This window comes from Lissotriton vulgaris, chromosome 3_2 (genome assembly GCF_964263255.1).
Source record: "Lissotriton vulgaris chromosome 3_2, aLisVul1.2, whole genome shotgun sequence".
Classification (NCBI taxonomy): domain Eukaryota; kingdom Metazoa; phylum Chordata; class Amphibia; order Caudata; family Salamandridae; genus Lissotriton; species Lissotriton vulgaris.
The window spans coordinates 183,203,931-183,218,452 of NC_141690.1; the positions used below are offsets into that span (position 1 = coordinate 183,203,931).

The 14,522-nt window shown below is 46.6% G+C and overlaps 1 protein-coding gene across 11 annotated transcripts in view; it reads right to left on the bottom strand.

Annotated features, from left to right (window-relative positions):
• The window catches only part of ADD1 (adducin 1), a 582,264-nt gene that overhangs the window by 122,841 nt on the left and 444,901 nt on the right, over positions 1 to 14,522 (bottom strand). For 6 of the 11 annotated variants that reach the window (XM_086964173.1, XM_086964167.1, XM_086964172.1 and 3 more), the window contains exon 13: positions 11,987 to 12,076. In XM_086964173.1, coding sequence (XP_086820299.1) covers positions 11,987 to 12,076 — 90 coding nt within the window. Of the gene's footprint in view, positions 1 to 10,302; positions 10,396 to 11,877; positions 11,896 to 11,986; positions 12,077 to 14,522 lie in introns of all 11 variants that reach the window. The other 5 variants (XM_086964164.1, XM_086964169.1, XM_086964163.1 and 2 more) reach the window with 2 other exon arrangements.

Sequence of the window (14,522 nt, forward strand, 5' to 3'; positions counted from 1 at the left end):
TGGATGGGTCGAACACAAAATTAAAATCTCCCCCCCACAACATCCCAGGCTGAGCATGTGACCTGCAAAGGGCAGACAAAGTCGCATAGAATTCTGGGTGATCATAAGTGGGGCCATAAACATTCATTACCAGCAGATCAAGACCCTTACCCACACACCTAGCCAGGACGTATCTGCCCTCCGTGTCTGCGTGAACCGGGATCAATTTCAGTTGTGATGTAGGATTGGCCCAGATTAGCACCCCCCGGGCGTGTGTCGTGAAGCCAGCAGCCACTATATTCCCCGCCAACCCTCTAGATTGTAACATCCTGCTGGCGAGTGGCAAGTGCGTTTCCTGCAATAAGGCCAGATCAACATGATGTCTATGAAGATAGCCTAGGACCTTCCTCAGTGTACGAAAGTCGTTCAGGCCCCGAACATTCCAGGTCATCAATTTCAACTTATTCGGGATACTTGTGGGTACATTCAGTGCAGCACTAGACATTGCATGAGCTCATGAGTTATATTAGCAGCAGGGATGGGCAAAACAGGACACAGCAGCTCATTTGGTCTCATAGTCGCTAGCCGGCATTTCCAAACAGGTATAGTTCCACATAGCAGTCCACACTCAACACTTACAAACCCCCCAAACAGCCCAAGGCAACAACCCCCCCCAACTGTCTAGTCCCTCGACCACACCCCCCATCCCCCCGCCCACCCACAGCCGACCACCCCCAACCAGGTCAGACAGGTCCCAAAAATCCCCCCCATCAACCCTCAAGAAGCAGAGTATTCGTCAGTTCGATACAAACTCCCTGGAGAGTCTCACAACCCAAGGCGCCGGGGCGAAGCGCGCCAAAATAGTACAACACCGCAAACTGTCTCAATGTAAAGTTCAGATCGGCACCTCGACCCTGCCTCACATGTGGTTCAGTGCCCTTCGAGTAGCAAGTATAACAGCCCCCCCAATACCCTACCAGCCCCCCCAACTATTCAGCAGTGTACAGAACCCCCCCCCATCAGTGACAAGCGACCTCCTCACCAGCAGTCCATAAGGAAAATGTCCGAACAGTGTGGCCGCCGCCCCACCAAATAGTACCGGCAGCGCTCATGTAGGCCAGACTTTCCGCCCCTCTTGGGGTGGCGCAGCGGCACCAGGTTGAGAAGTTCCAAATATCCCGGCAGAGCCCTCTAGTCCTGCTCATCCAGGTTCGATGCCGAGCCAGTGTCGTCTTCCTGACTATGCCGAGCCTCCTTTCGCTCCCGTGTCAATGTCTTTAGGGATTTCTGGAGTTCTTTCGGATCCGTAAAGAAATACGATCGCCCTCCTGTGTTGATGCGAAGCTTGGCAGGGTACAGCATCGCGTAGTCAAGGCCCAGAGTGCGCAGTTGTTTTTTATACGGCGCGAACTGTCGCCTCTCCTCCTGCACTTTGGCCGTAAAGTCCGGGTATAGGGAGATGTCCATACCCTCATGTTGAAGCTTGCCCTTCTCCCTCGCCAAGCGCAATGCGGTGTCCCTGTCGCGGTAGTTAAGGAGCTTCGCGATAATGGGGCGAGGCGGCGCGCCAGGCTGCGGTTGTGGGCCCAACGTGCGGTGGGCCCGTTCCACTATGAACATGGGGGAAAAAGCCTCCTCCCCGAGTAGCAGTTTCAGCAATTTTTCAACAAAGAGTTCCATCTTCCCAGTTTGCGTTGTTTCCGCCACTCCTGTAATACGGATGTTGGATCTGCGTGAGCGCACTTCCAAGTCCTCCGTTTTATCTCGAATAACTTGCAAAAGTCTATCAAACTGCTTCCTATCTTTGTCCCACTCGGTCTGGGCTTCTTCGGCTTCGGTGAGTCGACGTTCCGCCATGTCTAGGCGCTCCGCGTGCTTGTCCACGCGCTCCGCCATGCGGTATGACAAAGCGTCTATCTTGGTACCCACAGACGCAATGCTGTCCTGGATGCCCTTCTCCATGGCTGCCAGCATGTCTCGGAGCTCCGTGGTTGCTGGGGGGGTCGCAGTGGCACCCTTCGGGGACGATTCCGGGGCCGTCGCTTCAGGCCCTTTCGGTCGGCGCCGTTCAAAGGAGAGCTTTGCTTGGGCAGCGTCGTTTTTCCCCATCTTCTGCCCCTGTTGTGGGGGGACCCAGAACAAAGAGGCGTCTCGCTACCAGCAGGCCGCAGTGGCAATACAGGAGATAATCCAGCCAGCGATCCACTGCCACTAGATACCAAGTCTGAGCCAGAGGCACGATGCGGCCAAGATGGCGACCGTTATGGCGGACGAACCGCCTCCAATCACATCGGCAAAACCCACACTCGCTAGGCACAGGGTATTGTTAGGTCTACCATGCCAGCACTAGTCAATGTCTCACCACCGCAGCGAGTGGGCACAGGGACAGCAGGCCGCCGAAGTGGGGATCGGACCAGTGATCACACCGATACAGCGATCGCTCCACCTTGTGGTTCGGGTGCTCAGTGTCCTCTTCACCGATGGCCCTTCACTTGGGATGATAAGACACTCCGATGTGGGGCAATAGCAGACAAAGGGGGGGGGGAGGACGCTCCGGTAAGGGAGAAATCCAAGTGGAAGTCCTGCCGAAGATCAGCCCGTCCACTCCCAACTCTGAAGCCGCACGTCAGGCGACGTCACCCAGCCACCTCTCCAGGATAGTACGCAGCTGCAGGCCCAGTCCTCCTCGGCCGAGCCGCAAGGAGCCGCTCTTCAAACAACTTGGAGAGGTTCGCCAGCAAATGTCCAAAGCGGCCCCCAAAAGAATCTAGGGGTGCCGGCGGGTGTAGGAGAGCCCGCTATGGCATATAGGACACGTTTTAGGATAGATTATCAGGATTATTCCGGGGCTAAGGCGAGGAGCCGAGAGCTCACGCGTCCGCCATCGACGCCGGCTAGCTCCGCCCCCCGAAAGGGCCAAGGACTTGGCCGTAGCCATCAAACGGTATTCTGGACATCCGCTGAAAAGTTGGCGGACCTCAACCAGGCGTGGCGACGAATCGCCACCGTCTTTGCCATCGCTCTGCCCAGTGAGTCGGTGGTATCCAGCCCACAACGGATGGAAAAACGTGCCGCATCTCGACCCTCCGCAAGGGCTTGGGCGAGTTTAGCCTTGACCTCCGCCGGGCATTGTGGCAGCACGTCCGCGACCGTGTCCCACAGGGAGTGGATGTAGCAGCCCAAGAGGCATGCGGTGTTGGAGGACTGCAGTCCCAAACTAAGGGAGGAGAATATCTTCTTTCCATAATTCTCATACCTCTTGGATTCCCGATCAGGCGGAGCCGACGGGAATACGGTCTGGGAGTTAGAGGCCTGGATGACCAGGCTCTCAGGGGTGGGGTGGGTGGACAGGAAATAAGGGTCGCCCGTGGCCGGGCGGTGGCGTCTGGCCATGTTCCTATCTACAAGCTAGCCTGTAGCGGGCCTCGACCAAGTGCCCGAAAGAATGTCAGTCAAGGCCTCATTAAACGGCAGCAGAGGCTCGGCCGAGCTTGACTGCGGTTTAAGGACCTCAGTGAGGAGGTTAGTCCTCACGGCCTCGACGGGTAGCTCAAGGCCCAGGCCTTGGCTGCCCGCGTCAACACCACACTGAAGGTTGCCCCCTCCTCCGAAGCCACGGTAGGAGGTGAGAAAAACCAGTGTCTGGCGAAGTGTCCAGACCACTGGCATCCCCAAGTCCACCTGTCCAGTCCTCCTGGGACTGACACTCATGTGTCAGAGGGTCTTCAGATCCCTCCCAATACTCCTCATCACCCATCTCCTGATAATCAGGGTTGTCAAATGACGGGGCCAGTTCATTGAAGTAAAACTCCACAAGCGGCGTCGAAAGCGGCGCCGTTCCGACGCCGGAACCGGGTCGAGGGAGGTATTGAAGAACAGCGCCGCCCGAGGACGGCGCCGGAGGTGACACCTGTGGGACCAGCGACGGTGAGGTCGTCAGGTCGACCGGCGACAATCCAGATGCGGATCCAGTGGGGCCCTGCGGTGCCAGGCCTGAAGGCACCCGACCCGCTAGGGCCCCCAGACGGGTTCGCTGGGCCCGATGGCGCCGCGGAGCCCGCCGGAGAGAGGGACTTCATGGCCATGAGGAAGCGCTCGATCTCCTCCGGCATCGCTTGCTGCCCAGGGACCGGAGGGTATGGGGCAGGTCGCGACACCCGCGACTCCGACAGAGCCGCGTGGGCGGTGTCACCCGAAACCCAGGCCGCATCGCGCGAGCGTCAGGGGGAGTGGGAAGAGCGATGTCTCTTCGACTTCTTGTGCTTAACTGACGACTTTGATCCTGAGGAGTGATGTCGACTCCCGGAGCTATGATGGCTCCGCCCCCGTGACCGGTCGCTCGACCTCCGTCCGGACCGGGACTTGTCATGATCGACGCCGAGACAGTGGAGGCACCGTCAGTGAGGGTTAGTGACTGACATCAGCCGATCGCAGTCCCCACAAGGTTTAAAACCTGCCATCCCTACCGGCACCGATCGGAGTCGAAGACTCGAAGAATGATCAAATAGATCTCAAAAAAGTTTAGTCAAAAAGTGACTTAGGTACCACTATTTCCGGATCTGCGCTGCTGGCGCGAAAAAAAAGAACTGACGTCAGCACGCGGAGGCGGCGTCCAAGTACTCCGACGACATCATCACGGCGCCCACGATGGACGCGGAGCTGCAGAAGACGCCTACCGACGCGCAAGGGTACTGCTATGAAAAAATGTCCGGATCCAGTCTGACGCCTGGGGATATTCCAAGGTAAGGAATCTAATACTAACCTGTTTCTTTCAGATACGTCAAGTTAAGTAAATCTTTGAGCGCATCTCTGTGATCACTTAACTCCTGTATAGACCATAGGCGAAACCAGTATGTTAGCGGATGAAGTGCTGCCTGATCGTTAATTCTTTTCAGCCCCAATTCATGATATCATAGAATTAAAGGGGTGCCTTTAGGGACAGGGATTAATTTTCTTGCAAATTTATTTTCAGCTAAAGATAGTGGATGCACATCTTCGTACCCCCTTGATCTCGGCACAAAGTGCAGCACCCTGTGCTTTTGCACGATCGAACTCTAGGGCTGGTGAAACAAGATGTGAGCTGGTTTGCTATTGCCTAATATTAGCAGTAGATCTCTGCTCTGCTAAAATGGCGCTCCTAGTAGTCCATTGCGATCCACTCCATTTCAAATTTCTCCATAAACTTTACCCCCTAGATATTCAAAACTGTGCTCCCTCTCTAGTGCCTCTGCACCCACACTGAAGACAATTTTTGGACACACCCATTCCAAACACCATATATTTTGTTTTGTATATGGTGAGCTCTAGGCCCTTTGACCCACAAAACTTGTCAATTGGAATTTGAAGACCCATCGGGCTATAGAAATAAGAAAGGAATGGTCCACAAATAAAGTAGGAATCTTCCTTTTATTCAAATCAGGGAATAGTTTTTACAGTTCAACAGTACATCTATGTCGTTCATATATAAAGTGAATAGTGTGAATGCAAGAACGCACCCCTGGCGGACACCACACTAGACAGGGATGCGTTCAGTTAATTCACCCTGGCTACCATATCGAATTTGAGCAAAGTTTTTAGTGCAAGGTTATAAGCCGAATAAGGTTGGTAGGGACACACATGGTGGACAGTCCCCTCACCAAATTATTTTCGGGAATAAGATCAAAGGCGGCCCTGAGATCTACAAAGGACACATATAATTTTTGTTTAAGTAGTATGACACACAAGTGGACAAATGGGCAAGGGACGAGGGTATCCTTCCAGCAACCCTGCAGGAAGCAATGATTGTAGTCCTACTCGAGTTGGGTAAAAGCACACTGGAGGAGCGCTCTTACAGACCGCTATCCCTCCTAAACATGAAATACACGATCTTAGAAAAGGCCGTCGCGAATGGACGGCTACCCTGCCGTTTCACACTGGTCCATGAAGATCAGAATTATTTCGTTCTAGGAAGAAACATTCCTAAATCTAAGGCACCTCTTCCCGTTGATGGAAGAAAACCCACAAGCGCCGCTGTCATGAATAACTCTTTCTCTCGATATCGAGAAGGCCTATGACACTCTGGGTTGGCCCTCCTTGATGGAAGTGCTAGGGAGAATAGGACTGTGCCAGGAGTGTGCGCTTTGGATGGCACTGGTCTTCACCCTACCATTAGTGTGAGCTTGTACATGTAGAGAAATCCCTGCTGCGTTCGAGAAACATAAAGGCAGCAGGCAGGGGTGCTCACCGTCAGCTATCTTTTTTGATCTGGCTATGGAGCCCCTCACAGGCCTCTTGCGCCTGAAGGGCCTGCAGTGGGGGGATACTGAGCGGTAATTCCTGGGACGTCATCTCACTATATGTTGATGATGCACCGAAGTATCTAAGAGATGCAGGAAGAGGCCTCCCACAAGTAATGGAGGCAGTAGACAACTCTGGAAAGTCGTCAAGTCTGCAGCTAAACTAGGCAAAATCCGGTTTGTTCCCTATGCGAAACCTCATGCAGGCAGAGAAGGAAGCACTGTAACTTGGCAATGGAATGGTACCTCGACACCTTTTGATACATGGGTGTGAACATCAACCACTTCAAGGATGACCTTATACACAGACACCTGCGGGCGGTTGTAGTCCGCATATGCAGGTCTTTGCCATTCTGGAGCTCCCTGCTGTTATCGCTAATGGGTAGGGTGGCGATTGTCAAAATGCTGGCACTTCCTAGGCTACTAGATCACTTGTTCTGCCGTTCTGGTCAATCTCCCTAAGCACTTTTTAAGAAACGCTCTCTTTTCCGACCTGATTATGTGGTCCGGCAGAAAAATGTTGGCAATTAGTAACTTCTTCGCCCCCTGGAACGAGGTGGGTCAGATGCACCAAAGTGGGTTGGATGCACCAAACTACGAGCTCTATCAGGTGGCGGGCCAACAGCAGTGGCCGATGCGCTGTCCCTCAGATACCACCAGACACCGAGCAAATGATTGTGAAAAGAAACTTTAGGGATGGTATAATAATACATTAGTTGATGGATCCCCAGCTGACTGGGACAGCAAAACGCTGCTCGCTCATATATGTCCAAAGCAAGCGCTGCCCAATGCATTACTGACCGAGTTTGCCACTATGGACGCTCCTGACTCCTTTTAGGGTGGCTGCGCACCAGAAGATCAGATGGTAGGGAGATGCTGGCACCTCCACACTGGGAGACCTATGTGTACATGAAATCCCTGAACTACAACACAATAGGACTATTATGAGGCCAGAGTGTCTTAAACCTGGCTCTTCCCAGCCCCTGCAGACACTACTTACCCATGGGAATATCTAGCGGCTATCACGGTGCTGTATAAAGCACTATCAGACACCTCATTATGAAATTCCCCACTCTTAAGAACAAATGGGTAACCACCAAGGGCCAAGACATCACAGGTCGACAAAGGGCCACAGCACTTGAGCATGTACTCAAATTAGAACACAAGATTACATTATATTTAATTACCTTCATCAGACCTACCTTATACCTTTGCGCATCCATCGCATAATCCAGATGATATCCCCTGGATGCCCACAAAGCCCCCATTATGAGGTGGACTTGTACCATAGGGTGTGGAACTGCCCCATGATTTGGAAATTCTGGGAAGTGGTAACGCGACTGTCAGATATTACTGGATGTACACTGCAAGCTGACCCTTTGCTGCGTTTACTAGGGATCACATGCATACGCATTTAAACAAGTATGCCATTACATTTCTCGACTTCGCATATGTGTTAGCAAAACGCCGCATCACCATGGCCTGGAAATCCCCAGATGCACCTTCTGTGCAGCTGTGGCTATGGGATCTGGAAGTCACAACCTGGCACTGGCTACCGACAAGACAGAGGGACCCACCACAACGGGACTCTTGGGACATACACTCGAAATAGCTAATAGCTAAAACAGATCACAGGCCTCCAAAGCTTTGTTCTTTTTTTTATCCCCCCGGAACGCCATTCCACTGACCATTGCCCCCTCCCACACCGCACATGCGCGAGGTGTACGCCTCTTAGTTCCTGATCCTTGCCATCCCTCTGCCCCCTTGGCACATTCACTCTCCGCCAGATACCGACCCAAGGCTGTGGGAGCATTATCTGATCTTTTACTCAAACCCACCCTCAACATTGTTTATAGTAACAGGGGGCAGTGATAACTGTTCACCCACCAAACACTTTCGCAACAAATTGAAGACCTGGTGCTTCATATAAGCACCTTGGGGACCACACACCTGATAACTCCAACGCGGATACCATAGTATATATGTGTCCAATACCTAAAGGGCTACTTTGAAGTTATGTTTTCCATGCCCTTTTCAATAAAGAACTTGTAAAAACAAAATAAATAAAAAATGAACATTTTGTCTGCCCAGCCTGTTCTAGCTTCCTATTTCTGCTTTTTTATGTTTTCAGACATCTCTAGTGTAATAACATTTCTGCACATGTTCTGCCTCAGGTCCTCCTTAGACTTCTTCCATCTTTGGTAACACCAAATTTGTCAACCATTTACAGTTTTTTTTCTTGTCAACATAGAATGATTGACCTACTCTTTAACTCAAAATCTCTTGGTTACTTTTAAGGTCGAGCATCAGAGACCTCTTGCATATACTTTAGTATTTACTTGTATGTACTTTGTGGCCTCTGGAGATCAGCCTTCTCTCCTTCCGCTTAGGGACTTTTGTTTCCTGTCCAATTGCCTCTATTTAACTGTCTTGATAGAAAAATGACCAGTAGATGTCAGTAAAATACCAGAATTGATTTCTGCTGAGGGACTTTGTTTTTTTAAATTTTTTCTGGCAACTGCCTCTATTTAACTTTCTTGATAGAAAACAACCAGCAGAGGTCAGTAAAATACCAGAATCAATTTAGCATTCTCGAGATTCCAGTCCATAGAAATTGTCTCACACGAGCAGCCGTAGACAATATTATTTTTTTCAAATCTTGTATTCAGTGAAATGCCCACCGAAGGCCCTGGTTTTATATTAAAAACAGACCTTTGGACTATACCATTTCCTGCTGAAAGGCAATATTTCTCTCCATGTGTACCCATACCTGCTGTGTCACGCAATGTGGTGCTTACTTTCCCTCCAGGTTAAAGAACAGTAGATGTTTCAACACCCAGGCTAATGAGCAGCATACCCAACTACATATAAGGTCCCAAAGGCGAGACTGATTGCATTGCAAATGCTTGTTTGATCTTGATGCTGCTTTTTGGGTCGACCATGTTGAACTGAAAGTAAAGTTGAACCTGTAATGAGGCATGATCCTGGCACCCATCCTTGTTTTGACCTTAGTTAATACTGCCTGCCTTGTCTTTTGCACCTCAATAATTTTTCAAGTCAGAACATCTTTTAGGTATTTACAAGCTTTACCCAAGGTCTTTGTTCGATGGCATGGTAGATTAAAGGATTTAGGGACTGTTCACATAAGTACAATATCGGTAGTGGAGGAGTATGACTTCGTGTAGTAGTCAGAAATATGTTTTGCAGACCATGTCTATGCTTTCTTAGCAATCATTGCCCCCTATCCTGTGCCAGGATCCAATCTCACATCCACGGAGCAACAAGTCCACCATTTCACCATTCGTGTGTTCTATGTGTTGGTTTAAGAACCATGCAAGCTTCGTACCCAGAGTGCTAGAGTGGAAGACATGTATGATTCTTGTACCAATGCTTAGACTGAGAGTGAGACATAAATGGTGTTCTTTCCAGTGAAACTATAGACAAAGTGTAGTAAAACAATATGCCTGACACCAAATATTCTCCACCAAACGTAAGACCTCAATGTCAAAGTCCAAAGAAAATTGTCCTCTGACATTTGGCATTTGGTTACTGGTGGGAAGTCTATGTTCAGGTTCTAATTGTTGTTTGGAATCTTTTCTACAAACTGGCTCTGGTTATCAATAAGTTCAAGGAAGGAAACAAAATCTGCAAAAGTTGACGCATTGCGATCTTACGGTCCGTATTATAAGGAGTTACATTAACTGATATGTCGAAAATAGGAATTAATTAATGGTCATCAAACATGTTTTTCTGGATATAACGTAACGTAATCTAGAACAAGTTCTAGCTGCAAAAATTACCCACACAGTTAACTATTTTTTGGAAGTAACTATACCACTGGACAATAAATTTTCATTATACATAACAAGCGTTGAATTTTACAATTCATAATAAATGCATGCATCAATTCCACTTGATTTCAATCATCCAAATCTACCTAACTAGAACTATTAAGATAAAAGAAAGAGCTGCAATGTTGATGAAATAACAGAGTATTAGGATCAGAAACAGGAAACATCAAGGTAGTTAATTATAGGGCAGTAAGTACCTTTCTAACTGAGTAGATTTTAGATGGACTAAAGACCTGCTCTGAGAGATCGAGCCCTTCAATAGTTTCCGTGCAGTCTGAGAGGGGTGCATCCTGCAACGGTAAATTTAGTGAACACAGCAAACCAGACGGGGCCTTTTTTTAGAATTCAAGAAAAAGCATTTTTTAAGCTGTCTCAGAGCATGCAGGCAACAGGGATGAGCAGGTAAAACAGCGGTTAAGGAGAAGGAATGGCATGCACACAAACACCACACTAAAAAGGGTTGATGCTGGGCCACAATACCACTAGTCAAACTTTGTAAAGTAAGACAACACTTCTAAAGTTACTTGGGCCCTAAATAAAGTTTACAAAATCAAAGTTGTTGCGATGTGCATCTTCTAGATGAGGTTTATATCCAGTATTATAGCTCATGAATTGGATGAATTTGCAATTATTTTTGATAGACAAACGGAATATCTTGTTGTGACTTGGACATGCCAATAAGATCAAATGTACTGTGATAATGCCCTACAGTCATTGCTGGATCGCTCTCATGGAAATGCTCCAGCAATTAATTACAAGATCTTTCATACCATAGACAGCCTTATTTTGTACTTCAGCCATCCTGTAGTATTTTGAATTTGCATTTGTACATTATTTTATGTTACCAGAAATTACATGAAGCAGCTCTCCCACTCGTAAGGACACAGAGATTTCGCAGGCTGGGTGCCCTTTTGAAGGAATTAATGACTAGTCCAACACGCCAAAATGTAATAAAATCAGAAGAGCGCAAGTGAACCAATATTGCACCATGTTGATGTTATTTACGTTGACCTATTGTCATGTGCCTCTCTCATGCAGTAACAGATTGTACCTTGTGTTTTGCTATTAGTATCTTAGATTCTCTTATGACTTAACTGGTTTGAGGGTTGCTGTGTTTTATCCTTCCTGTTTCTTTAAAAAAAATGTTGTTGAAGAGGATTCTGACAGTAAAATATATAGACAATTACAGGTTTGTAGTGAACACTACAACATGATGGTTCAAGTACCACTCGAATGTATGGAAAACGTTGGCAGCTTAGTAAGATGATTCAGGAGCTGTTGCATGATCTGCATTTCTTAAAAGCTAGTTTAAACTAACTGAAATGCTTATCCTACATTATTTAGGGCTAGCGTGCCTTGGTCAATTTCATAACTTCGAATCCTCTATTTTTAACCTTATGTCTCAGTTTCGTTACGGCACATTAATGTTTACAATAAAAACAGAAAACAAACAGAATGTTTCAAATGGATTCAATTAATGAAATTTCCCCTAGTGCCCTAAGAAACAACTGACCAAATAAGGGAATTACCTTTTCTAATATCCAAGTTGGAGAAACCGTGTACTACAAAATAAAAAGCCAGACTAGTTTGGATATGCAAAATAAGCGATATAACAACCGCTCATGCACTATTTGTAGCAAGGGATCAAAAGAACAATCGGATTTACATGCTTGCACCACACAACTAAAGCCTTTACATGTTGCTTTGAATATATTTCAGCACCTTAGCCAAAAAACAAAAACAAAAAAAACGGGGTTGCCTGTGATGCTTACCTTGTATATAGACAATCTCTGCCAATTAAAAATAATTTCATAGTGCAATTAGGTGACAAAAGTACTAGGTATCAATGTAAAATCATCACAAATACAGACATCCACTCACCTGTACAAAATTTCTGTCCAGTACTGAACCACAAAGAACCTGCGACTGGGGACCAGCAGTTTTTATATCTTGTAAATTTTGTTCCCGAATCTATGAAAGAAGCAACAAAGTTGAGCATGGGGACAAACCAGAAGGGTGTGTGTGTGCGCGCATCAGTGTTTATGTGTCACAGAAATTATGCCGAAATGATACACTTTGCTTAATCTCCTCTTCACACCATCCCAACTAAATCTTATGCCTTTAGCTTTACGATGAGCTCAAAACAGAAACAAATTCACATAAGAAATCCATGGCATTTTTTAAAAATTATAAATCAGTGAGGTAAATTACAAAATATTGAGTACAAAGAAGACAGACTACATTATCAGAGATCCTGTCTTCTAATAGTGGAGGGCAGAAGTTCCATAGTATAAATCTCATTTCTGGTCTATAGGGTTGTTTTAAGTGTATAATGTTGCTTTTCACAAATTTAAGATTTGCTCACCAGTGGAACATGCTAAATCTCTGATCTGCAAATAAATATTCCACTTACAAAAATGTTCATTCACCCACCGTGCCAGAGAATATGTGCAGAGATTGCAAGATACCACTAGATCCAGTGTGACAATTCTACTCAGAAGTCAACGGATATTTGCAAGGTAAAGCACAGCAGACTGAGATGAGCTATAAGGACAATCACCTGCTACGTTTTTTAAACCTTGATGGTTATCATTTATGGTTAAGTAGCTTACTAATCACCTTCACAGCAAGGAGTAAGGATATTCCACCTCACAGAGTTCACATCCAATGCACTGCAAGTTCATGAAAGTGCTTAGTGATAGCAGCTAATGAAATAATGGAAACGGGAACTATAGCCATGTTCGCAGCTCAAATAGATAACCTAGTAGCAACTCTTATTTATTCACAATGGCCTAGTAGAGGTTGCATTGAAGGACTTTAAACAAACCAGAATGTGCTTACAAAGAGAAAATCAATGGACTGGAAGGGAAAAGTCGGTCATATGCAATGGACAGGTAGAGTCTAAAGGAGACTGAAGGGAATCTAGTACAGTCAATATGTTCTGCCACTTGCTACCAGCAGTTTGCAATGACACAGTATGTTACATATTGAATAACACGCTTTGCATCACATGGTGCTTGCCTAGTTGTAACTACAGGTTTTTGAAAACAGTGTTCTGCCAATAGATAGTCTCACCTTTAAGAGGTATGCATGGGAGTTCTTCGACTTGGCAGAGTAAGAACTGAAACCAGGTGAGCAGGATTTTAAAATTGGTTAGTGATGTAACCAACAAGTCTGGAGCCAGAACAAGTGCCCATGGAACACAAAGAAAGTCTGTTCTTTAGATCCTTAAGAGACTTTCTCCCTGTGATCTATTGCCTGGAAGGCACTGAAGCAGACCTGAAGGGGAAGAAGTAGCTTGCTCTGAAACAACACATCAATGAGTCTCCTGAGCAGAGAGACTTGTGAATCTTCAATCCGATATCTCCTACACCTCCTCCATGAATGCAGAGCTCAACGAGATAAGAATGCCGAGTTCTTCAGAAGCAAGGAAGAGAAGAGTACCACAGTTGAGGTTTATTAATCGTCTCATATTGGCCTAGTTAGGAAAAGTATCCACAACTCAGAAGCAAATACAGCCAAAATAGTGAGTCCTTGTTCGAGACAGGCTCCTGGATATGAGATTCCAATTTACTGTCCACATGTCTTCAGGGAAATATGGTGGGTATATTTGAAAGTACAAGAACTCCTGTGTCCCAAGGGATATACAGCTAGATTAATCAAAGTCCCGATTTGCGAGTCCTTAATAGCGATTATTAAGAAATCGCTATTAAGGACTTGCAAATCGGGATTCATGTAGAAATCGCAAAATAAATTGTGATTCCTACAGCCTCCTTATTTGCGATTAGCAAATTGCTAATCGCAAATAAGGAATAACTTCCCATTCATTCCTATGGGCCTAAAGGCCTAAAGGCCCATAGGAATGAATGGGGAGTCAATCCTTATTTGCGATTAGCAATTTGCTAATCGCAAATAAGGATGCGATTTCAAGGGTGCCAGGGGTGTCCAAAGGACACCCTGTAGCACCCATGAAATGTGAATTTACACTGATGTTGTGCGCACACATGTCCAAAGGACATGTGTGTGTGTGTAACATGCAACTTAGAAAAATGCAATTAAATGCATTTTTCTAAGTTTGCTATTTACCACGAGGTTTGACTTCGTGGTAAATAGCGCTCCTAAATTGCGATTTCGCAATTTTTAAATGTTTCATGAATAGCATTTAAGGAATCTCTAATAGAGATTCCTTAAATGCTAATCCTCGCAAATTTGCGAATTCTTTATTGGCGATTTTTGCATTTGGGATGATGAATCCCAAATGTAAAAATTGCACTCGCAAAGGGCCAGATTCTCAGAATCTGGCCCTTTTGCGAGCGCATTTCGCTTGATTAATCTGGCTAATAATCTACTGAAAACAATGTGAATGTGTGCACTGAAATGTCTGAGCAGAAACTCACTGAACTTAGTTTAAGTGAGA